At 56.7% G+C, this 23,304-nt stretch overlaps 1 protein-coding gene across 3 annotated transcripts; it reads left to right on the top strand.

Moving 5' to 3' along the window:
• The first annotated feature begins 1,479 nt into the window (after positions 1 to 1,479).
• Positions 1,480 to 22,256, top strand: KCNH6 (potassium voltage-gated channel subfamily H member 6). 3 transcript variants are annotated; one of them, XM_035026410.1, is made up of 14 exons: positions 1,480 to 1,555; positions 2,350 to 2,580; positions 7,584 to 7,745; positions 7,848 to 8,053; positions 11,234 to 11,659; positions 12,983 to 13,137; positions 13,297 to 13,382; positions 14,431 to 14,630; positions 14,853 to 15,105; positions 18,209 to 18,402; positions 19,961 to 20,045; positions 20,610 to 20,778; positions 21,493 to 21,679; positions 21,972 to 22,256. In XM_035026410.1, the coding sequence occupies exons 1-14, from the start codon at positions 1,480 to 1,482 to the stop codon at positions 22,254 to 22,256; spliced, it is 2,715 nt and encodes a 904-aa protein (XP_034882301.1). The 3 variants fall into 3 exon arrangements, with proteins under 3 accessions (XP_034882301.1, XP_034882299.1, XP_034882300.1); XM_035026408.1 differs by adding an exon at positions 20,365 to 20,483 and having other exon boundaries at positions 12,983 to 13,382; positions 19,961 to 20,049; XM_035026409.1 differs by having other exon boundaries at positions 12,983 to 13,382.
• Positions 22,257 to 23,304: the final 1,048 nt, after the last annotated feature.

Below are 23,304 nucleotides of genomic sequence, written 5' to 3'. Positions count from 1 at the left end.
CCACGAGAAACAGCCCCACCTTTCCTCCACAGCCAGCCTGCACCCCCAAATAAGGGGCAGCCAGGACAACTCTGCCCCCTTAGGAGGCCACACTTGCAGCCCTCCCATTCCCCAGCCACAGTGGCCAACCAGGCCCCCATCAGGCATTGTGGCTCTGCGTGGTAAAGACATACCCAGCCCAGGACTCCAAGCCTCTCATCTGGACTCCAGCAAAAACCTCACTGAGCCTCCTTGTCCATCCTCTCTCCCTCATCCGCCATTGTAAAATTTCTTTCCCTGGAATATTTCCTTCGTGTCTAACTGCTTAAGAACTTGGTTGTCCATCAATTAAATCTAGATGTTCAAAATGGCATCTGAGGGTCTTTGTCAATTCCCTTTTTGTCCAAACCTCACCTCTCCCGTGCCCGAGCTCAGCCCCTTTGCACTGATGCCACCATTGGCCTTTGCCTAAGGTGCATACCCCATTTGAATGCTTGCCTTCCAAGCATTCAAAACTGTTCCCTGGACCCTCTGCAAAGCTCCAAGACCACGGAGATGCTCAGTGAATAGTGATCCCCCTCTCTCCCTCCTCTCCAAGAAGCCTCTTTCAATAAACCTCACCCCATCCCCATCTGCTCTTCTAGTGTATTCATTTTCAGTCAATAGTCAAGACACTTTATCAGTGGTCACTTGCTAATAGGTGGCTTTAAATCCGTTCTCCCCCTTAAGCAGTGCCTGTATGCTAAGAGCTCTCAGGCTTCTGAAGAGGGTACCTGATTGTATATTTTTTGTACACCTTCATATGTACTCCTACCCCATGTTCCCAGGGCCAGGCCCACGTTGAGCTTGCCACTTAGGAGCATGGGCACTGGGATTCAGCTGGAGGGCACGCAGCAAGAGCGGGTTAAATGTTGTTTAACCGTGAAAGAAACAGTCAGCAAAAGACCACCTGAGGGCTCTAACAACTCCTGCTCCCCCCTCCCTACCCTCCGCCTAAAAGACCCGGCCCGGCAACGTACGGACTGCCCTTCGGTAGCGGGAGAGGGTCCGAGAGGGGCTGAGGCCACTGGCCGGTGGGACAGGAGCAGAAAGAAACTCCTGAGAGGAGCCCAGACCCATTCCTGGTGTTGCACTTCTGCCCAGCTCCGCCCCCTAGGAGTCAGGGCCCCGCCCCTGCCCCGTCGGGTCCAGGAGAAGTTGCCTCCGCCCCGCGAACCCCGCCCCGCGAACCCCGCCCCGCCGCCGCGCGGCTTCTTTCAGCACCGCGGCGCGGACAGCTCCGGGGCCGGCGCCTGGGGAGTGAGGCGCGGCAGCGGCCGGCCTGCGAGGGCCGAGCAGGGCAGCAGAGGGTAGGCGCAGGCGGGCAGCCGGGGCACGGAGCCCCGCGGCCCTCTCCGGGGGCGGCGCCCACCCGGAACCGGCCGCCGCTGAGCCCGAGGACAGACGGAGACGCAGGGAGCCGGGACTCTGGTGGCTCCTGGCGGAGGCTGCCACAGAAAGATGCCTGTCCGCAGGGGCCACGTCGCGCCCCAAAACACGTACCTGGACACCATCATCCGCAAGTTCGAGGGCCAGAGTGAGTGTATGCGTTGACGTGGGGGCCGATCTGAACTCCTCGTTCGGTGGCAGGAGTGGCGAGGCCCCTTTACTTACTTTGCCTGGAGTTGGGTGGGGGGTACTGATGCTGAATGCAAAATCCTTCGCTTTAATGTCCCCGGACACCTTCTGTTCCAGCGAGCCCCACTTACCTCAAATGCCAGGCTCTCTTCTGGGGCAGAAGAGGCAGAGGGCAGCGCCTCCCCTCCCCTGAGTTGATTTCTTGGCACCCCAATCGCTGACCTTCCCTTCTATCACTGTCCTGCTTCCTCCTCCTGACACCCCCCCACACACTTCCTCCAGAGGTTTCCTTGATCCCTCCTTTTCACCTCCTGACCCTAGCCACTCTAGTTTTTCTAGGAGCTCTCGCCAGGCCTGGGCCCCATCTGTTCACATCCCTGCTCCCTCCTCCTGACACCCTACACTGACTCCAGGAAGCCTTGGGCCTCTTTCCCACTTCACTGACCCCATTACTGCCCTGGTCTTCCCACGACCCCCAGGCCTGACTTCCCCTCCCCCACTTCTCTGGTCACCGTTCTGATCCCCCATCCTTACCATCACCCTCATTACTTTCAAGAGTTGCATGACCATCCCCCGTGACTCTGGCCTCCTAGGTCTTCCCACCCGTGCCAGACCTGACTTCTCTCCCTCATTCTGGTTACTGCTCTGCTCCCTCATCTAGACACCCCCTCACTGCTACCAAGAATCCCTATGATCTTTCCGCCCCCTGTTGCCCAGTCTTCGTTGCCATGGGCTTCCCGCATCCCACCCCAGGTCGGAAGTTCCTGATAGCCAATGCGCAGATGGAGAACTGTGCCATCATTTACTGCAACGACGGCTTCTGTGAACTTTTCGGCTACTCCCGAGTGGAGGTGATGCAGCGACCCTGCACCTGCGACTTCCTCACAGGCCCCAATACTCCGCGCAGCGCCAAGTCCCGCCTAGCACAGGCCCTGCTGGGGACCGAGGAGTGCAAGGTGGACATCCTCTATTACCGCAAGGATGGTGAGGCTCCCTCGGCCCACAGGTTCTGCAGGGCTGACTCGGCCCCTCTCTTGTCCAGCCAGAGTGGCCATCGGGAGGGCACTGACCCAGGGACCAGAGGCCCCCACAAATCCTGCCCCTCTCTGCACCTCAGTTTCCTTATCTGCACGGGGGGAGCAAAGGGCAATGAATTCAATGCCTTCTGAGGTCCTTTTCCAAAGCTGGGGACCAGGCTGACTCACAGACTGATCCTCACTCCAGGCAGGGCCTCCCGCTCTACCATCCCTCCCCCATGTCCGCAGTCTCCTGGCTGCCCACTCTGTACTGTCAGCCCCAGCTGTCAGGCAGCTGGAATGAAAATTAACCTTTCCTCATCTCCGTCTGCTCTGGGGATTAGAGGAGGAGTCACCCCCTCAATGCCTCTGTGGGCAGGCAAGGCTTGGGGGCTACTGGCTGGTAAACAGGAGTGGACCTGTCTCACCCAGCCCCAGATCCTTGGGGAGATAGAGTCTGGAGTTTGCCCGTACCCAGAGGCTCATGCAGTTTGGGATGTTACTGCCAGCCCATGTTTATTGCAAGCAGAACAGAAGCATGGAGCAGGAGCTGAGGACAGAGCTCTGTGGCCCTTTAAGACTCTGCCCCTAGGACCTCAGAGTCTCAGACAGTGGGTGAGAGGGAAGGGAGACATGAGTGGGAGCTAGGATCCTGAAAGTCCCTTTGAAATCACTTAATGGCCCCCCACCCTGGTTCTGCATCAGAATTACCTGGGGCATGTTTTCCAAAACACACCTTCCCTAGAGAGAGGCTGACTCAGAGGTGTGAGTTGAAACCAAAGCAGGTGCATTTGGAGAAATCTCCCTGGCGGTTCTGATGTTCTGCCAAGTTGAGGAACCACTGGCTTAGATAAATCCCTTCATTTCATGGATGAAGAAACCAAGGCCCAAGACAAAGGAGGGACTTGCCCAAGGTCCTACTGTTGGGGTCCAATTTGGGGCCAGAACCCAAGTCTCTGGATTCTTTCCTTGAGATATTTATTCTGAGTAATCCCAAGAAGGGAGAAAGGACCCCAACTGCCTCTGCTCAGAGGCCAGACTTCTGGAGAAGAACCTGGGTCCTAGGGGCCAGGGGTGTGCGTAGAACATGAATGCAAATGTGAACATGAGTGTGTATGTGCGTGCATGTTTGTGTTTAAGGGCTTCTAGGGTACTTCATGGGCGGGTCCTGGCTGTCTCCCTGACTGTCTCCTGCTGCTGCCAACCAAGTGGATGCAGGGGTAGTGATTAGGGGTCTAGGAAGAATCTGGCTTAGTTTAGCAGCACTCACGGGGTTAATGAAGTTCGAATATTTTTAAAAGCTGTGACCTCACCTCCTCACATCATTGCAAGGAGGAGGTGACAGTCAGGGGAGTGAGAAGGGTCCCCCAGGAATAGGATGGGACAGCAGGAAATGGGGAGGGACAACAGGTCCTTCTCTTTGACCCCAGAGCTCTACCTGGGCCCCAGAGTGGTATGGGCTGATCTCAGACTCCTAGGGATGTCAGATCAGGTCTCTTAGGGTCTCCTCAGCACCCTGCATGTGCCTGGGCAGGGGGCAGAGATCAAGACCAGGCTTTGGCCCTCTGAGATCAGGATTCAGATCTTCAGAACCCTGCTGGGGTCCTCCAGCCATCAGAAGACACTCCAGGACTTAGTGTTGGAGGCTGGTCCTGTGTGAAAATGGGAAATTACCACATATCTGATGCCCCCAAATCCCAGCCTATGCCACCCAATCCTAAGCCCTTCTCTGTCCTGTTACCCAAGCGTTTGACCCCTTCGACCTACCTGAGAATGGCCTGAAACCCAGAAAAGATAGCTTCTTGGCCTGCATTACCCTAAGGAAAGGATGTGGTGCTCAGATAACTTATGTTCATCTATGGTCCACTCTGACCACCTGATTCTTTTTTTATCATATTTACATACATCTTTTAGTCCTCCTGACAGGCATCCTAATGGCGATTTCTTCTCTCCTCCAGTCAGTACCTCTTCTCACCACCTCCCCCTGATGCCAGGGAGGTGGAAAGGGGTCCTGACCAGAACTCTAGCTGGTTTATTTATAATCCTCTTTTCCTCTAAAAGAGTAATCCACTGACGGTTCTTCAAGTCAAAATGAAAGGTCTGTGTTCATTTATTTCCACATTATACAGCTGCACAATGTTGGATTCAAAGAAGCCGGGGCACCTGGCAAAAATTACCCCATGAGACAGGACTCAGAGACCCCTGAGAACCTGACTCTTCCTCAATCTGCCTTTACTAAGGAAAGTAAGAATATAACAGATAAGGAGGAATGGGGACAGTCACAAGACTAGAACTAATGAGAGTCTGGAGGGAGGGATGGAGAGCACTCAGATCTCCCCCACCTCATTGTCTGCTCCCACTGGGCACCTGCCAGAGGAGCCTAGCCCTGCCTGCCTTTGTCAGGCCCTCTTCACTAATGACCCCAAACCAGAGATTCTCCTAATCTCCAAGCCACACTAGAGGATGCCTGGGCTCCTCCAGTCCTCAGCTGTGGAAGAGGACAGGGTAAGGGCTGAGGTCAGAGGCCTCAGTGTTTTCCACATACTCACTCATGCATGCCAGAAGCACCAAGCAGGAGGCCACCCTCCCCTGTTACCCTCTTAGTGGCAGCTTTCTACAGTACCAGCTTCTCCCTGAAGGCCCCCTGCACCCCTGGACGGGGTGGGCATAAAGAGATGGGGGTGATAGACAACTAGGAGGCTGTGCAGAGGAGGAGCAAGGGCCAGGGGGCAGGGGGTGGGAGCGATGGGAAACTGAAGGAAGAAGCACATCCAGGAGGCAGGGAAGAGCAGAGAGAAGAGCTGTGTCCCAGGGGGCAGACAAATCTGCTGCCCTTGGTCAGAGATGAGGTGGGTGCTGGAAGGAGCCCCTGGAAGGGAGAAAAGGTGGAGACTGTGGCGCCCCCTCCAGCATGAAGCAAGAGCACAGGGACACTGCCAGGCCTGGGCACAACCTGGGGCAACACACCCACCTGCTTCTGGTCACCCAGACACAGTTACTTGTGAGCAAGGACAGCCTAGGGTTGTGGGAAAAGAATGCTCGGAACTCATCTAAATCCTCACAGTCTCCTATCTCTGCCCACCCTACAGGCAACAAGAATGAAGGTCGGGCATGGGATGCCATGCATAACTCCCCTCCAGCCGTCACTGATATGACGGGTCTTTGGTCTGTTCCCAGCCTCAGTTCTCCAAAGAGAGCATCAGTGGGTGCCACTTGAAGACTGGGCCTCTATGGTCCCCAGCAGCATAGAGAGCCTGGAGGCCCTGCTCCTCTGCGCAGCTCTGCCCTCTCCCTGCCCTCTCCCAGGCCAGATTTCTGTAGTGCCAGAGAGTGAGGAGACAGTCTGGCTTGGGGGGGGATGTCTCGGACCATTGGCCAACGACGATTCCTGCCTAGGTCCCAGTATCCAAGGCTCACCGTGTCCCGGGCTGACAGGAGTGTCAGGTTGTGGTCTGGGAGGCTGAGCCTACAGCCCTGTGAGCCCAGGAGTGGTCACAGAGGCAGGTGGGTGGCCTCTCCTCTGTGTGGATGTCTCCCCTGGGGCCCAGTGCAGCAGCTGACAGATGGGTGCCTGGTGCCTGGGAGTCGGGGAATCTGATCCAGGAGATTCCTGTTCCCAGGGAAGAAAAGGTGGGAGGGAGGATGAGGGTTGCTCAGCTGTACCCCAGGGCTAATGGTGTGAGGAGGCAGTTTGGGGGAAGCGAGATCCTAATGGACCCCAAAGTAACAATGCTCCTGCCAGCCGGCCTCCTGCCCACTCACATTTATACATTCTTTCGTTCATTCAACCAACACACAACACTTGGGACAGGTACTGACCCCTCACACATGAGGCAGACCTAAACCTGCCCTCAGGGAGGGCAGCTCTGCCTTCTGATTTGCATATTTACTTGAGGCCCCTGCTCTTAACATCCTGCCCTTTGGGCCTGATACCCACCAACAGTTTGAGCTGACGGACATGGGACCACTGGGTACCAGGGAGAGGGGGATTATGGGGCACCCACCCACCCTCTCAGCCCAGAGGCTGGGCTCTGGGGGTATGTGGTTGTCTTAGCCTTGATTTTTCCCATCCACCTACGTGGAGTGGGGGAGACCCTGAAGCCAAGACAGAACAGAGGGCCAACGGCTAGGTCTAAGCTGCCCAAGAGGGTGTGAGAGTGGCAGAAGGGGCCTGGCCTGCCCCCACACTGCCATCTCTCTCCCTCTCCAGACCCCAGGCCACTGCCCTGCCTGCTCTTCAGTCCCAGCACCTCTGCCTTGGGACCCCGAGCGCCTTCAAGGCCTGGGGCAGCAGCCTGGGCTTCACTCCAGTGTCTTCATCCTGGACCTGTCCCTTCTCCTCTCCAAGCTATTATGTGCTGAGAGCTCAGAGAGCCCCACTCCATGTCCCCTTTCAGCCCTAGCCAGTCAGTTTCTCAGAACCCCAGGCTCTGCAGAACGGAGGAGTGGGGGTCAATGTCTGCTCCACCTGAGGATCCACAGAGCACCACCATGGATCTTGAGGCCTAAATTGCCAACTGACTCCATGCACAGTACTTAGCATGTTCCCCAAGAGTTCCTTCCAGCACTGAGGGAGCGGGGCATCTTTGTTTGATAGGAATATGGGAGCTGAACCCAGGGCCAGCCAGAGCTACATGAGGGTAGAATGCCCGACCTCACCTCCCCACTTAATCCACCCCATCTGCTCAGCTTTAATTACAGTGGAAGCAAACCTCAAGGTTAAGCCCTGAGCGGAGGGCTGAGTATGGACTTGGGCCTGATGCTACATTATCTCCTAATGAGCAGCTAAGCTGCTCTCCCCACCTCTACCCTGTGGGTGGGACACCTGCTGGGCAGCATCACCAACCCTCTGCCCAATAGTCCCGTGGCTGCCCTTCACTTGACCTTAACCCAGCCCCCTCCCTGGCTTCCCCTGGCCATGTTACTGCAGGAAAGGATCCCTTCTGTGACCCCTCCCAATGATGTTTGCAGCCTCTAGCTTCCGCTGCCTGGTGGACGTGGTGCCTGTGAAGAATGAGGATGGGGCCGTTATCATGTTCATCCTCAACTTCGAGGACCTGGCCCAGCTCCTGGCCAAAAGTGAGCACCGCAGCCTGTCCCAGTGCCTGCTGTCCCAGAGCTTCCTGGGCTCCGGTGAGGTGGGGTGCAGGTGGTGGTGGGAAGGGTGAGTTGGGGATACCAGATGGGGCAGCTGGTCCTCTGGCCCTGGCTGCACTGACCCTGGCCTGCTTGCAGAGGGCTCTCATGGCAGACCAGGTGCACAGGGGCCTGGCACAGGCAGGGTCAAGTACAGGACCATTGGCCAGATCCCACAGTTCACGCTCAACTTCGTGGAGTTCAACCTGGAGAAGCACCGCTCAGGCTCCACTACGGAGATCGAGATCATTGCACCACACAAGGTGGTGGAGCGGACCCAGAACGTCACCGAGAAGGTCACCCAGGTGCGGGCTGCAGGGCAGGGTGGGTGTGGCTGTGCTGGGCCTCAAGGGTCCCTTCTCAGGCCTGGCGCTGGGGATGGCAGAGGCAGTCAGCTTGTCCAGCTCCCTGGTGTCTGGTCTGAGCCCCAAGCCCCCTGTCCTGCCAGAGTCTGATTCTTTAGACCTAAAGGCCCACCTAGAGGCCACCATCTTGACGGTAGAGCCAGCAGAGGTCGGTATCGACAGAGCCTGTGAATAGTGCCACATCCTATGTGGCACTCCCTAGTCTGGAGCAGCCTGGGATGGGGGGACACCCAGGCCACCACGAGGGGCCTATTCAAGCCTCTGCTGGTCACAGAAAAGGAGAAGCAGAGAGAGGAGTGTCAGCCATACTGAGGGGAGAAGAAGAGGAAGGATGGAGGGCCCTGTTCCTGTCCCTGTTCCCTACCCCCACCCCCACCCCCAACTGGATCCTCCCGCCAGCCAGGCAGAGGGGAGTTGGCCCTGGCATCTTAATCTCTCTTTGAGCAGCTTCCTGGGGATCATGCCCTGAATGCCTCCCTCCCCTTAAGCCCCTCCTTAGCCAGCCCAAGGCCAACCTTCTTGGGTTTTCTGTTTCAGCTGACCCCAATGTGCCTTTGCATAGGGCCTGATGCCCCAGGTCCCCCCACCATTCTAGAGGGAAACCCTAGAAGAGCCCTGCCTGAGGTTCAGATGACCAGAGTCCTGCCTCTGACTTGCTGTATGACCTTGGACAAATAATTTTATCCCCTTTCTGGGCCCCAGGGCTCTCACGTGGAGAGAGTTGGACTACATGGTCTCTGAGGACCCTTTTAACATTGAGTAATGCAGTCCCCAGGAGGCATCAAGGGGGGCTAGGCCAGGCCTGAGCGAGGAAATACAGGTCATGGGGGTGGGAGGCATGAGAGGGCATCCACCCAGCTTTCTCTGAGGCTTTGCCTTCATGGGGGATGGGGACATTTCTTTTTCCTCCTTTCACCTGTGCCCCCTTTCACCTGTGATGGATCAGGTGGGATGGAAACTCCCTGTGACCGAGCCCCACCCCAAACGTGAGAACTCTGGGAAGGAAGCATCCCAGGCTGCAGGGCTGGGCCCTCAGAGGTCAGGCAGCGTGGCCCAGTGGCCTGACCACGGGAACCCCGCCGGGGCCACTCACCCCAGGACCCTCAGGTTGGCACAGCGGTGATGGGGGTTGTTAGACTGGAAAGTTGCCCATGAAGACTGACAGGCCTGGCTGGGGCCTGTGGTCCCTGCTCCACCAACCCACCTGCTCCTATCCTGCTCCCTGCCCCAGCTGGTCTTGGCTTTACTAGCTCACTCCGTAAGGGCCCTAAGGTAGGAGAGGTGCCTGACAGAGCTTAGGGGAGGGGGCTGGCTTGGGCCCAGAGTAGGGAAGTCACCCGGGCCTCAACCAGGGCTCAGAGGGCTGGGCCCTCACACCTGAGTTCCTACCTCCTGAGGACCCTGCAGCTCTGGGCAACACTGGGAAAGGCCCTCATGCTGGCTTCAGAAGCAGTGGGAAACTAGGGAGGTCTGTGTGGTGGGGGTGAGGGCACCCTTGTCTGGGGCCCTAAGGAAGTGGACATTCTCTTCTCATCCATCCCCCCACCCTCTGAATTCCTGCTGCCTCCCTCCCAGGTCCTCTGCTTTGGGGTTCCATCATAGTGTGGTCTTGAGCAGCCAGGGAAGGAGAGGAGTAGCTATGGCGACCCAGACTCTCAGTTGGCTGAGGTCGCTCCCTTTAGTTGAGCCCCCATGTGGACTAAGTGCTGGGCATATAAGATGGCCTATTGTTTAGTGGAGAATAACTGTGTTCAGGGATGTTTACGGGAGACAGGGAGAAAAATCAAGAAAGAGGGTCAGAGGAGGCTTCCTGAGAGGCAGAATAGGAGCTGAGGCCTGAAGGCAGAGTAGGGGGTCACTGTTAGGTGGGAGCCCTGTGACCCCTTTTAGGGGTTTAGATGGCTGATCAGGGAGCCACAGGGTGAAACCAGCCCTCTGATGGACCTTCCTTATTGTGACCTCATCTGTTAATGGATCTGGTTTGCAAGGTCAGAACCTTGTATTGCAGATTTGCTCAAACAGGGGCCATCTGCCAGGGCCTATCCAGTGATGGTGGTGGGGTCAGTGGGCCACTCCTCAGGCTCCATCCTGTTGGGGCAATGCCTGACATAGGATGCGTGGGGAGGAGGGATTATCGTAGACCAGTAGGTGCCACCGAGATGCACCATCTCACCTGCAGTTGGTTGTGCTTTGTTATCCATTCAGCTGATGAGGGACCTGAGGCTCATAGAGGTCGTAAAATTCATATAGCAATATCAGGCCTGGGATCAATCTGGAAGGTCTGGCTGGCTTCAAAACACATGCCCTTCCTGATGCCCCAGCTATTTCTTGTGTTGGGTAGCTGGCCAGAGCCTGGGCATGTTGGGCTGGGCCTGGTGACCCTATGTTGGCCATAGTTTCAGAGGCAGGGGTGGGAGGGGCAGAGCAAAGGGGGCTCAGCTGAAAGTAATGAGCGAAACACCCTGGTACATGTGCAAAATAGTTGGGGCTTCCTGGTGCCCAGGACCTGTCGAGGGCTCAGATTAGCTACATGACCCCAAGTTTGACTCTTCCCATGGAAGGCTCTGTGAGTTGGCCCCAAGGAGGCCCCTCCCTGGTCTAGGCTCCATAGGAGTGAAGAGGTTATTCTGGGAGTGACTTGTTCCCATCAGGAATCCTGACCACTGGGAACCTCCCAAACCCACCAGAGAGGATCGAACCCCGAGCTACCCCTTCGATCTAGGTTCTTCTCTGGAACATGCCCACAGATGACCCTGAGCCTGGTTCTCCTCCGCCCTCCCACCCCCCCCTCCCCCAGCCCTGTCTCCACTCCAGGCTGGCCCGTTTGTGAGGGAGCTGGTGAGCTTCCAGCCTGGGGTCCCTAGGCAACAGAGCTGCGTCCTTCCCTCTGTATCCGGTCTCCTCTCTGCACTTCCTCCCAACACACCTGTCCCCTTATGAATTTGCCTCACACAGGCTCCACCCCATCTTTGCTTCATCCCCTCTGCCCTCCACAGCCCTCATCACCCACCCTGTCCCAGATCCCCCTCCCCAGGCCTCACCCTAAAGTCTTCATCCCTCCCAGACCTGTCTCACTAGTGATGGACACCCTGCTGACTTCCCTACGGCCCCCACCCCCAGGTCCTGTCCCTGGGCGCCGACGTGCTGCCAGAATACAAGCTGCAGGCACCACGCATCCACCGGGGGACCCTCCTGCACTATAGCCCCTTCAAGGCCGTGTGGGACTGGCTCATCCTGCTGCTGGTCATCTACACGGCTGTCTTCACACCCTACTCAGCCGCCTTTCTGCTCAGTGACCAGGACGAGTCTCAACGCGTGGACTGCGGCTACACCTGTAGTCCACTCACCGTGGTGGACCTCATCGTAGACATCATGTTCGTTGTGGACATTGTCATCAACTTCCGCACCACCTACGTCAACACCAACGACGAGGTGGTCAGCCACCCTCGCCGCATTGCTGTCCACTACTTCAAAGGCTGGTTCCTCATCGACATGGTGGCCGCCATCCCCTTCGACCTGCTCATCTTCCGCACTGGCTCTGATGAGGTGAGCACACCCTACTCAGGCCAGCTGCTGTGGCCATCCCCCGTGTCCCAGCCCTTCGGCCTCCCAGCCCCACGGTCCTGGGTGCAGAGAGCACCTGGCATTGGGTACCTTTGCCAAAGCAGGTGGGGGTAGAAAGGGGGCCTCAAGCATGTGTCGTCTCCCAGCCCCAGAGAAGGACCAGCCGAGGCTGTACCCTAGGCCTGGATGCCCTCCTTGTGCTCCAGGATGCTGCCCCCTCTGGGATGGGCACTTCTGTAGTCCCAGCCCCTGTGCTGGCTTCTAAAGCACACTTGCCCTGGAGTCGGAAAGGGAATCCACAGGCAGCTTCCGCACGGCAGCCTGACCCCTCTGTCATGCCCAGACCCTCCACTATGCCCACTCGCTTCCTACAGCTGACATGAAGGTATTTGAAGGCTCTTCTCATGGCTTCTAGTCCCACGATGTCCTTTTGCCCCACCTCCTTGGGATCAGCTTTCCATTCAAATCAGCTCTGCCTTCTGTGTACCAGCCACCCCCTCAACGGCCTGTCCAGCAGGAGGGGTCCATCAACACTCCCTGCTCCCATGCCCACCCACTTCCAGCCAATCTCTTCCCCTCCTCTCCACCCCCACTGCCCTACCAGAACACTGAGTGGCCCCCGTACCCACCTCTGCCCCAGCCCTGCCCCTGCCAGTGTCACTCCTCCCCACAGAAGCCAGGACCAGTTTCAGATCATTTATCTGAGACTATAGAACCTTCAGTGGCTTCCCAGTGGCTTGAAATAAAAGCCAAAGTCTTTTTGGACCTTGAGGCCCACAGGAGCAGCCCCTGCCCACCCACCTCCCAGGCTCGTCTCTCACCACTCCACCATCTTCCACCCCGCACTCCACGCTGCAACACTTCACTTGGTTTCCCGTGTGGGCTGTGACGTTTCACGCCTCCACGCCTTGCTTGGCTCGTTCTACTCCCTGTGCCTAGAATGCCTTTCCCTCTGCCTCCTTCTGCCTGCAGACTCAGCCTCATCTCTCCAGATTCAGCTCATGGGTCACCTCCTCTATGAAGCCTCCCCTGCCCTGCACCGTAGAATTGACCTCTCTTTTCTCTGTGCTCCCCTGGACTTCTGTCCTCACAACCATAACACTATTTGGAGCTTTAGGCTGAGAGCTCCTTAAGGTCCTCCGCTGTGCTGCTCTGTGCTGCACTGTCCAAGAGCCCAGAGCAGGTTCTCTATAAGTGTTTGTTGAATGACTGTGTGACCGTATGCACAAGTGAACAAATGTGGCCCTAAGTGCAGCCTTTCCAGGGCTGACCCTCGGCTCTACGGCCCCCTCCCTGCCCCTCCAGACCACAACCCTGATCGGGCTGCTGAAAACAGCGAGGCTGCTGCGGCTGGTGCGTGTGGCGCGGAAGCTGGACCGCTACTCTGAGTACGGGGCAGCTGTACTTTTCCTGCTCATGTGCACCTTTGCGCTCATTGCACACTGGCTGGCCTGCATCTGGTATGCCATCGGCAACGTGGAGCGGCCCTACCTGGAGCCCAAGATCGGCTGGCTGGATAGCCTGGGCGCGCAGCTCGGCAAGCGCTACAATGGGAGTGACCCAGCCTCTGGCCCCTCGGTGCAGGACAAGTATGTCACGGCCCTCTACTTCACCTTCAGCAGCCTTACCAGCGTGGGCTTCGGCAACGTCTCACCCAACACCAACTCTGAGAAGGTCTTCTCTATTTGCGTCATGCTCATTGGCTGTGAGTGCCACCTCATGCCCAGGCCTTACCCATGGCGTTCAATTTTTAGTTTCGTAATGAGACATAACACAGTAACGTTGTGTGTGATGGGCAAATACTAAGCATGCGGCACAAGGAAATTTTGCATGTGTTCACCTACGATACACAAAATTTAACACACGTACAGCCCTTGCTCTGTGCCAGGTACCAGGACCAGCTACATTATTTGCAGGGACCTGTACAAAATGAAAATGTGGGGACCATAAACGGTCTTAAAAAGTCTTAAGGGTTTCCAGAATGGTGACAGCAGAGCCAGGAACCAAGCATGGGGCCCTTCTTAGCACAGGTCACACACTCATGAAGCTGGCCCCCCAGGCATTTTTGTAAGTGCTTGCCAAAGGTGCATGCTTCGTGTTCATCACTACCTCGTGGGGGCCATGTTACAAGCCCAGTGTACAGACCAGGGAGACTGAAGGTCCTAACTTGCCAAGGATTACACAGAGACCCAATTTTCTCGCAGGGGGTCAGCTCCTCCGGCTGTGTGTGCCCCAGGCCCTGCGCTGTGCTGCCTGCTTCCCAAGACCCCTCGTCTAGCAACACAAGAGTCAGTGTGGAATTTTACACGTAGATTAAGTTGTCGTGTTCAGAGTATTTAGAGATGTGAAAGCCCAGAGAAACAAAAACAAGAAAAAAAAATGGGTGAAAACAGAGACCAAGAGTTTTCCCTTCATTATACCTTTTTTTTTCTTTTTTCTTTTTTTTACAACTTGAAGGAGGAAAACAAATCTGTACTAAGAAAATCATTGCCCTAGTTCTCAGGAGTCTGGCCTCTGGGCCCAGGAAGGTGCCAAGAGACACAGCACAGAGAGAGGAGGGCAGGAAGCCCAGGGCCTTTTGTCCCTCTGTGTGCCCTGGCGCTGTTCTGGGTGCTCTGACTTGGCTCTGGACAGAGGGGCCCCTGATCAGAGGGCTCCTAAGGAGAAGGAGGTCTGGGGCAGGCCCTGGGGTGCTGTGGCCTGGTGGGGCTACGGAGGAGCTCACTCCCCGCACCCCTGCTTCCTCACCCCAGCCCTCATGTACGCCAGCATCTTTGGCAACGTGTCAGCCATCATCCAGCGCCTGTATTCGGGCACTGCGCGCTACCACACGCAGATGTTGCGTGTCAAGGAGTTCATCCGCTTCCACCAGATCCCAAACCCGCTGCGGCAGCGCCTGGAAGAGTACTTCCAGCATGCCTGGTCCTACACCAACGGCATTGACATGAACGCGGTGAGCCCCCGCCGCCCTACCTCGGGGGGGGGGGGCGGCAGGGCAGGCGATCCAGCTCAAGTCCCAGCTCTGGCTAAATGCCCCCGGGGGGAGGCTGAGGTCCCCTGGGCACAGGGCACCCCCAGCCCCCTCCCCACCCCTTCCCCCCCCCCCCCCCCCCGCCCCGTTCTCCCAGGCCCAGGCCCAGCCGCATCCCGGTGGATGCGGCCGCGCCCCTCGCAGGTGCTGAAAGGCTTCCCCGAGTGCCTGCAGGCCGACATCTGTCTGCACCTGCACCGCGCGCTGCTGCAGCACTTCCCTGCCTTCCGCGGAGCGAGCAAGGGCTGCCTGCGCGCACTGGCCGTCAAGTTCAAGACGACGCACGCACCACCCGGAGACACGCTGGTGCACCTCGGCGACGTGCTCTCCACGCTCTACTTCATCTCCCGTGGCTCCATCGAGATCTTGCGCGACGACATGGTCGTGGCCATCCTAGGTGGGTCGGGCAGGGAGGGCCAGACCCGTATGGGTGGGTGGGGTGGAAGCAGAGATGTCCTGCCTGGACTTCTCCATTCTAAACGATGGTGGCACCTTTTACTGGCCTGCCATGTGCACATGCACGGTGGAGAGCTTCTTTTTTTTTTTCCTCCTACCCAGGCCACTGAATCCTTAAAACAAACCTCTACCATAGGTTCCATTTTTCCTGATAGGGAAGTAGAGGCTCAGAGAGGTCATGCTGACAAGTGGCCAGACAGGGATTCCAGGGCTATGTGTCTGACTCTGAAGTCGGAGAAGGCTCCTACCTTCTTCCACTCTTGGGGAGCTCAGTGTGAGAGGGCAAAGGTTTGTCTTGGGTGGAGGGAGGACCCCAGTCTCATTCACTGCTGCTACAGGGACAGCTAGACACTTTGGAGGAAGGATATGAGCACTGGACAGGGGATAGATTTGGAGGCATGCTCAGCCTCCACTACTTACCAACCATGTGACCTTGAGCAGGTCACTTCACCTCTCTGAGATGATTCTCATCTTTCTTGCCATGTCCCTGACTTCAGCCTACCCCAAGACCCTGATTAGGATGTCAGCCTCTCCTTCCTTTGGTCTCCGTGGCTGGCTCTCCTCCAAGCCCACTGGACAGGCCCCCTCCAGTTCCTCTGCTCAGTCCCCTCCCTTTGGTCTGCCCTCAGCTCGTGTCCGCCAAGTGTGGGCTCTGCTTTCTTTTCCTCACCCAATACCCTCACCTGAGCTACCTCCTTGCTCCCACGCTCTCAGCCTCATCTGTCCGCAAGCACCAGCAGAGCTCTGTCCTGGCCCCAATCTCTTCTTGGACCAGAATATTCCATTCCTTCCTGGGTCTGGCCACCCTATATTCCACAGGCAGAACAAACAGCATGTCTGTGTCTGAAATCATCATCTTTCCTCAAAAGCTGCTCCTTCAGAATCCCCATCACTGTGAACTGTCCGTTGTTGGGGTCAGAGATCTGGGAGTCAACCAAGGGAGCACCCTTCTTCTTTCCTGCCCCACCCCCACCATCCAGGCAGCCACAGACTCCTGTGTGTTACCCTCATTAATACCTCTCTGTCCCACCCCTGTCTCCTTGTCCCTGCCTGGCTCCAGCCCGCATCGTGTCCTCCCTGGGCACATGTCAAGAGCTCCTTTCCTGTGTCCCTGCATGTGGTCTACCCCCATATTCCATCTTCACCTTCTGCCAGTGACCTGAAATTCACATCTGTGCATATTCCTCTTCTGCTCAAAATCTTCTCATGGTTCCCCATGACCCTCAGGACACATGTAAACCCCTGATCACAGCATGCACAGTCCTCCCCAGTCTGACCTCCCTAAATCCTGCCACCCTCCCCCCTGGTACTTCATGCTGCAGCCATCCAAACTACTTAGAGTTCTCTAACCTGCAGTCTCTGTCTCACCTCGCTGCCTTTGCACATGTTGCCATTCTGCTCGGAGCACCTGCCTGGCAGACCCCGGTCATCCTTCAAGACTGAGTTCAAGCCATGGGCTCCTCTTTGAAACCTTCCCTCCCTCCCAGCCTACTTTAGAAGTGCCATCCAAGTGGGAAGGATGATAATTCTATTTAATAATGAAGAAGCTAGTCCAATCTAAGTTTCAGTTAGAGACCTGAAATCCTCTCATTTTGTCTTGAGTGAAAATGTACATTAGAGCATAATCCTTCACCTACTGGATAACCATCATTTTATAATGCTGCCCACATTCCGAGCTTATGAATTTCATATGTGACTCTGGCAAGTCCCTTCCCTCCTTGGACCTCAGTCCCCTCCTCTTGAGTGATCTTTGATCCTGTTCTCTTGGACAACAGGTCTTGGCTTCCATCCACCGTTGTCCTGGTCCTATTGCCAGGCTGAGGGGTTGGACTTCCCTGTGGGGAGTGGATGTCAGGCAATCATGGTCCCTGGCACCCCAGCCCTGGACCCTCTATCTGCCCTCACTGTGCAGCACACAGCTGTTTCTTCTGCTCTGATTGCCTTTCTTCTGGGGGCCCAGCCCTCATTGTCACAACCCAGTCCCCACTTCACATCTTCTGTAAGCACTCCCTGCCTGCCTCAACTATCCCTGGTAGATTGAACCCCTCCTCCTCCTCCTTAGCTCTTGGTTCTCCCCTGCCCTAAGGCTCTATAGATGATGTGTAAACTAGTTGGTGGCTTAGGTGCCTGTCTTGTGGGGCTTTGGGGGCTCTTTGTGGGTGGGATAACATCTTATTCATACTTATATCCTGTGACCAGCACAGTGGGCCTGGCACCAGGAGGGACTCCTACCCTTGCCACATGCTCCAAGTGTCACCAGCTTATGTCCACCCTGGGACATCTGTCCCCCCCAACGCCTGGCACCAACCTGTCTGGTGCTTCTTGCTATTTGAGGCAGTTTCTCAAGCAACACATCTGTTCCTCTGGACAGTCCAGTGGGGCAGGCAAGGCAGATATGGTTATACCCATTTTAGAGATGAGAACAGTGGGGTCCAAAAAGGGGAAGTGACTTCCCCAGGCTTCCTCTGCCAGGGCCATGCTGGTTACCTGGCCCCACAGTAGGCAGTGGGAACACAAAGACACAGAAGCCTCAGGCCTTGCCCTGGGGGCAACAGGGGGCTCCTGGCCCTGGGCTCCCTGCACTCACAGCACCACCAGGCTGAGGAGCAAGGAAGAGGTTGAGCAGGGAGCCTTTAGTGTCCCTTCCTGCCCACTGTCTCCTGGAGTGGAGGGGTGGATAGGGGCAGTACCAAAGACATGGAAAATAGGAAGGGAGCAGATTCTGATAGAGGGTGGTCCTGAGGGGCCTGGAGACTGGTGTTGGGAGAGACCCACATGCTAGGATGGTATGTGCTCTCTGCAGAGTTCAGAGAACAAATGAAAAGGCAGGTCTCACCTCCAACCCCTCCCCACCCCCAGCCAGCACATCTAGCCTTGTCCCCAGAGCTTGATCCTGAGCACCAAGCCCCAGCCTGGCAGGATCTCTGAAGTTGGCCGGGGAGGGGGGGGGGGGCTAGTTCATGATCAAGGGGCCCTCAGGGAGGCTCTTCCAAGGAGAGCTTGGAGCCAGACCCTGGAGAGACCCCTGCCCCTCTGGCTGGCAGGAAAGAATGACATCTTTGGGGAGCCCGTTAGCCTTCACGCCCGGCCGGGCAAGTCCAGTGCAGATGTGCGGGCCCTGACCTACTGTGACCTGCACAAGATCCAGCGGGCAGACCTGCTGGAGGTGCTGGACATGTACCCTGCATTTGCAGACAGCTTCTGGAGTAAGCTGGAAGTCACCTTCAACCTGCGGGACGTGAGTCTGGGTTGGGTGGACCTGGGCGGGGAGTGGCCCTCCGCCAGCTGGTAACAGGCAATGGGGCCTGCTGAGCACTTGGCCTGCCTGGCCTCAGGGGACCCACCCGACCACCTCCCTTCTTTTCAACCCCATCCTGCGTCCTTTACTGTAATTTCTTCTGTGTCTACCGTGGCCAACATAATGCCGAGTATGATGACAGCTACCAATTGTCGAGCACCAGCTCGGCTTCATTTACATGATCTCATTTAGTCTTCTCTTTGCACAGAGTGTTATTTCCCCCACTTTCTAGATGAAGAAACTGAGGGTCAGAGAGGATGAATACATTGACCAAAGCCAAACCGCCATACAGGAAGCCATACTGTCAAATGCAGAGCCAAAGAGTGGACTCAAGTCTGTGCGAATCTACAGCTGAGGCTTTTTCCACCCCGTGGCACCCAGTTGGAAAGGGGGCGATGTCTGGCAGCCAGGGTCTCACAGTGCCAGGTCCCAGGGGTGTAAATGAGAGATAGAGCAGCCTCTCCTCACAAGCTGATCACTCAGTGGAAGAGACTTAAACAACTCAGGGAAAATAAAGAGCCTCATAGTTAAATAACCAAGGAAGTCATGAGGATGTGTGGGGAGACCAAATTTCTGGGGAGCTCAGGGTTACCAAGGAGTGGGACAACCAGTACAGACTGGAAGGGCCCAGAAGGGACTGTATGGACAGAGGGGTCTGGAATCAGCTAGTGCGAAGGAGGGGGCAGGCGTGCCTGGCAGGGGCAGCAGTGGCTGAGGCCCTGGCACTGAGCCCCCCACCCCCGGCCTCAGGAGGAGGGGCTCTGCCGGCTCAAGCCCCACGCCCAGCTCCTGGAGGGTGGCGCTGAGGCAGGTTTTCTTGCTATGGACAGCCATCCCCACCCTGTCCGTTCTGCTCTTCTCCCCACCACTAGTCTCTCCTCTCCCCACCTGATCGGTCTAGGAGACGTCTTGTAAGGATGCTACCTTGGGGGCTCTAGCCCCTAGGAGCCATCAGATGGCCCAAGTGCTCAGTGGCTGGACCCTAGGGCAAGACGGATGTGGTCTCTGTGGCCTGGGCATCTGTAGCCCCCGGGTACCCCCAAGTTTCATAGTGCCAAGAGGGTGGTCTGCCAAGGGTGCTGCTGAGGGTATCCTGGATGGATTGGGGATTCCAGACCCAGAGGAAACTCCCCAGTAGCCCAAGCTAAGGACGGGAGCACCAGGGCATTCAGGAAAGGGAGGACTGCAAGAACAGCTCCTCTGTCCCCCTCCCCCTGCACCCCACCAAATCTTGCTACTCAAGGCTGCCTCTCCCAAGACTCTTGGTGGCGAGGGGGGAGGTCTGCACATCTCTAAGCCCCTGTTAATCTCCTGCCCACCAGCGCAGGGGAGAACCTGCAGGAAGCTTCCTGGAGCATCAGGGGAAGCCTGGCCACCTGTTACCACTTTCTCACCTAGTTGTCTCAAGGGCCACAGGAGGGGGGTTGGTGCAGGGGAGGAAAAAGAGACCCTGTCCCAGCTTTGGTACCTGTTACTTGATGCTTTTGTTCCCCACAAGGCAGGTGGGGGTTTGCAGTCATCACCCCAGCCAGTTCCAGGCACCCAGGACCACCAAGGCTTCTTCCTTGGTGACAACCAGTCAGGTAAGCAAAGCCAGCCTCCACCAGCGTCAGCCCCAGCCCAGCCTGAAGCCCCTGCCCAGCCTCCTATCCCTTTCAGGTCCTTCCTGATCTGCCTCACCTTGGGAGAGACCTCCCCAGCCCCTTGATGAGAGGAGAGGGGCTCCCTCTCCAAGGCTCAGTAATAGACACCCTTATCTCCTTCCTGCCCCTGTGTGCTCAGAGCCTGAGTGAGGGCTGTCCCCAGGGGTGGATACAAGCCAGCCCCCTGGGGTTTCACATCAGGGCACCAGGGGAGTGACTGGACTGCAGCTCCCTGGACAGTGAGGCCAGAGCTGGACAGTCCCCACCCAGTCAGCGCCCCCAAGCTGGGCACCCAGCCCCCTTCCCAGGGTTACAGCTTTCTGGGAACTGGAAGCCAGACCTCTGTGGGGATAGGACCTTGTACTCCAGGGCACCCAGGTAAGGAGATCCACTTCTCCCAACCTGTGTTCCCATGGCAGTTAGGGGAAGGGGATGGGCTCTGCTCCAGGTCATGCCTATGGAACCAGCCAGACTGAAGCTCAGGCTTCCCTTTCCCTCCTGCAGCCGCAGCCCCTTCCCTGAGCATCTCAGATGCATCTGGCCTCTGGCCAGAGTTGCTGCAGGAAGTGCCCCCCAGGCCAAGGCACAGCCCCCCCAACCCTCAGGGAGACCCAGACTGCTGGCCTCGGGAGCTAGGCTCCAGGCTAGAGCAGCTCCAGGCCCAGATGAACAGGTGAGTGTCCTGTGGGCCAGGGATGGGGGTGGCTGCAGAGAGCAGGCCCAGCAGTGGGCTAGGCACGGGTGCCCCCTCTTGGTGGCTCAGGGACATCACTGGGTACCCTGTGGGTTTTAGAATGGTTAGCCCCATTTAGCTGCAGGCCTTCCCTTCCCTATGTCACTAAGCCCAGTTCCTTGGATGGCTTGTCCTAGGAAACCCCAAAACAGGCCAAGGGAGCCTTTTTGGAAGAGGGGCATAACCTCATGCAGAAACAAATTCCATAGGCCCTTGGAAAGGGGGTGTGGCCTGTGGATGGCAGGGCTGCGGTGGTAGAGTAAGGGCTTGGACATTAAAGTCCTGGGCTCCTAACCTGGCTCTGCAACTGACCAGCAAGAATGTGGACAAGTTACTTAACTATTCGGAGCTTCTGTTTGCCCTTTCATGAAATGGGGATAATCAGAATACCCGTACCAAAGCTCCCTATGAAGGCTAAATGAGGTATGCACAATGCCTGGTCACTGTTATTATTGAAGTCAGTGCCAAGGGAAATTTCGGCAGGGGCTGTGGATTGTAGCAGGGAAGTAGCTTCAGGGAGGTCCCAGGCTGCCATTCTATCCAGCAGGAATGGCATGCAGGCTACAAAATTGAGAGCTGCATCAGGACCCGAACGGCTCTCCTTTACCCTGACGCTGACTCTGACCCTGACCTTGACCTTGTTCTGTGTGGCAGGTTGGAGTCCCGCATGTCCTCAGACCTCAGCCACATCCTACAGCTCCTTCAGCAGTCCCTGCCCCAGGGTCACACTGGCTACATTCTGGGAGCCCCTACCTCCGATGACCTGACCTTGTTCCCTGTAGTCTCAGCCACTCAGAGTCCAGGCACTAGGCTGCCTCAGGGCGGTCTGACCCCTGAACAGGTGAGCAGATGAAGGGATCCCCAAGGGCTTTCCTGGAGGCAGCTGCATGTCTGCCCCACCCTGAACTTGGTCTCAATGTGGCATCAAGCCCAGAGCCTCTGTGCCTGAGAGCAGCTGTTGCTTCTGCTGTCCTCCTTTATGTCCTGACAAGCAGCCTGGACAGGCGGTGGCAAAGCCCAGATTGCAACCATAGACCCCACAGCTGGGGCAGGGGCAACAGGACACAGCTCCTGCCAGTTCCCATCCCTGAAGTTGGTGGCCTCCCCCTTTCTTGCCCACCCCCACCCCCCAGGTCCCAAGCTGTGATGACTTGAACAAGTATTGGCCGACACAAAGGAATTCCTCCTCCAGGGTGCCTCCCCTGGCCATGGCAACAGACAAAATTTTCACAGTATCCTCAGAACAGGAGCAGCCTGAGGGGCTCCTGTCACCCCTGGCCTCACCTCTTCATCCACTGGAGGTACAGGGACTCATCTGTGGTCCCCGCTTTCCTTCCCTTCCTGAACACCTCGGCCAGGTCCCCCAGCAGCTGGAGTTCCAGAGACACGGCTCAGATCCTGGATTGGCAGGGAGTTAGAGCCACTGAGCCCCAAGATAAAAGATACCATGAGGGGATTGAAGGTGGGTGAGAGTGAAGGATTTGGGGGAGGCAGACAGCTGCCAAATGGGCCTCTGAAAACTATTCTCCTACTGTAGCTACAAACTGCCAACCCAAGTGACCCACTAAGGCATGGGTGAAGAGGCTCAGGACTTTCCCAGACTCCTCTAGGGCTCTGTTTAGACAGTAGGCCTGGTGGAGGGTGGGTGAGGCTTGGGGGTAGAGGTAGCTTACAGGACAGAGGTGTCACTGAAGAAAGAAGTTTCTGATCTGCATGAGAACCTTGCTCTCAGCTGGGTACTATCACCTTGTGGCTCAGAACTATCTACCGCTTCACGGCCCAGCACCCAAGGTTAGTGAGACCTCCTGCCAAGAGCCTTTGAACCAGCTGGGGATGAAAGTGTCCTCTGTAGTAGACACATCAGGGCACAGAGCTCCAGCCCCCAGCCACTCTGCCCCTCATGGTTCTGTGATGCCCTTTGGGACTCTACTGGGCAGTGGAACATCTCACAGCTAATAAAGTCTGCACATTTCATGTTGGGCTGGGTGTGTTACTTACCCAAGGGTCATCTGTCCCTGATTGTGCTGTGAGTCCAACATTGTAGTCTTCTTCAAGTCCCTCCCACAAGGATCTGTGTGTTGAGAATCTCAAAGTGTTCTGCTGGGCCCAGGAACCCCAGGGGCATGGGGCTTTTAGCCAGGCTGGGGTAAAGGGAATTGGAGAGGCTCTGGCTTGGTCACAATCAAGAATCATGACAACAGCAAACACTTCCATAATGCTCTCCCTGTGCCATGCTCCTGCTGACATTTCTGCAGATACTAGTTCACTAAGCCTCACTACAACCCTGTGGGGTCGGTATTGTTGGCCTCATTTAAGAGATGAGGGATCAGAAGCAGCGAGAGGCTAAGAAATTTATGCAAGCATGAGGGGGACGTCTGGGGTGCTAGTACTTTCCTGCTTCCTGATGTAGGAGCTGGTGACATTAAGTATATTTCATATTTGAAAATATGTGTACTTCTATGTGTA

The sequence above is a fragment of the Mirounga leonina genome, unplaced genomic scaffold, assembly GCF_011800145.1.
Source record: "Mirounga leonina isolate KUSES-001 unplaced genomic scaffold, KU_Mleo_1.0 Mir_197, whole genome shotgun sequence".
Classification (NCBI taxonomy): Eukaryota; Metazoa; Chordata; class Mammalia; order Carnivora; family Phocidae; genus Mirounga; species Mirounga leonina.
The sequence above is the reverse complement of the archived record's forward strand: the minus strand, read 5'-3'. Positions and strand labels throughout refer to the sequence as shown.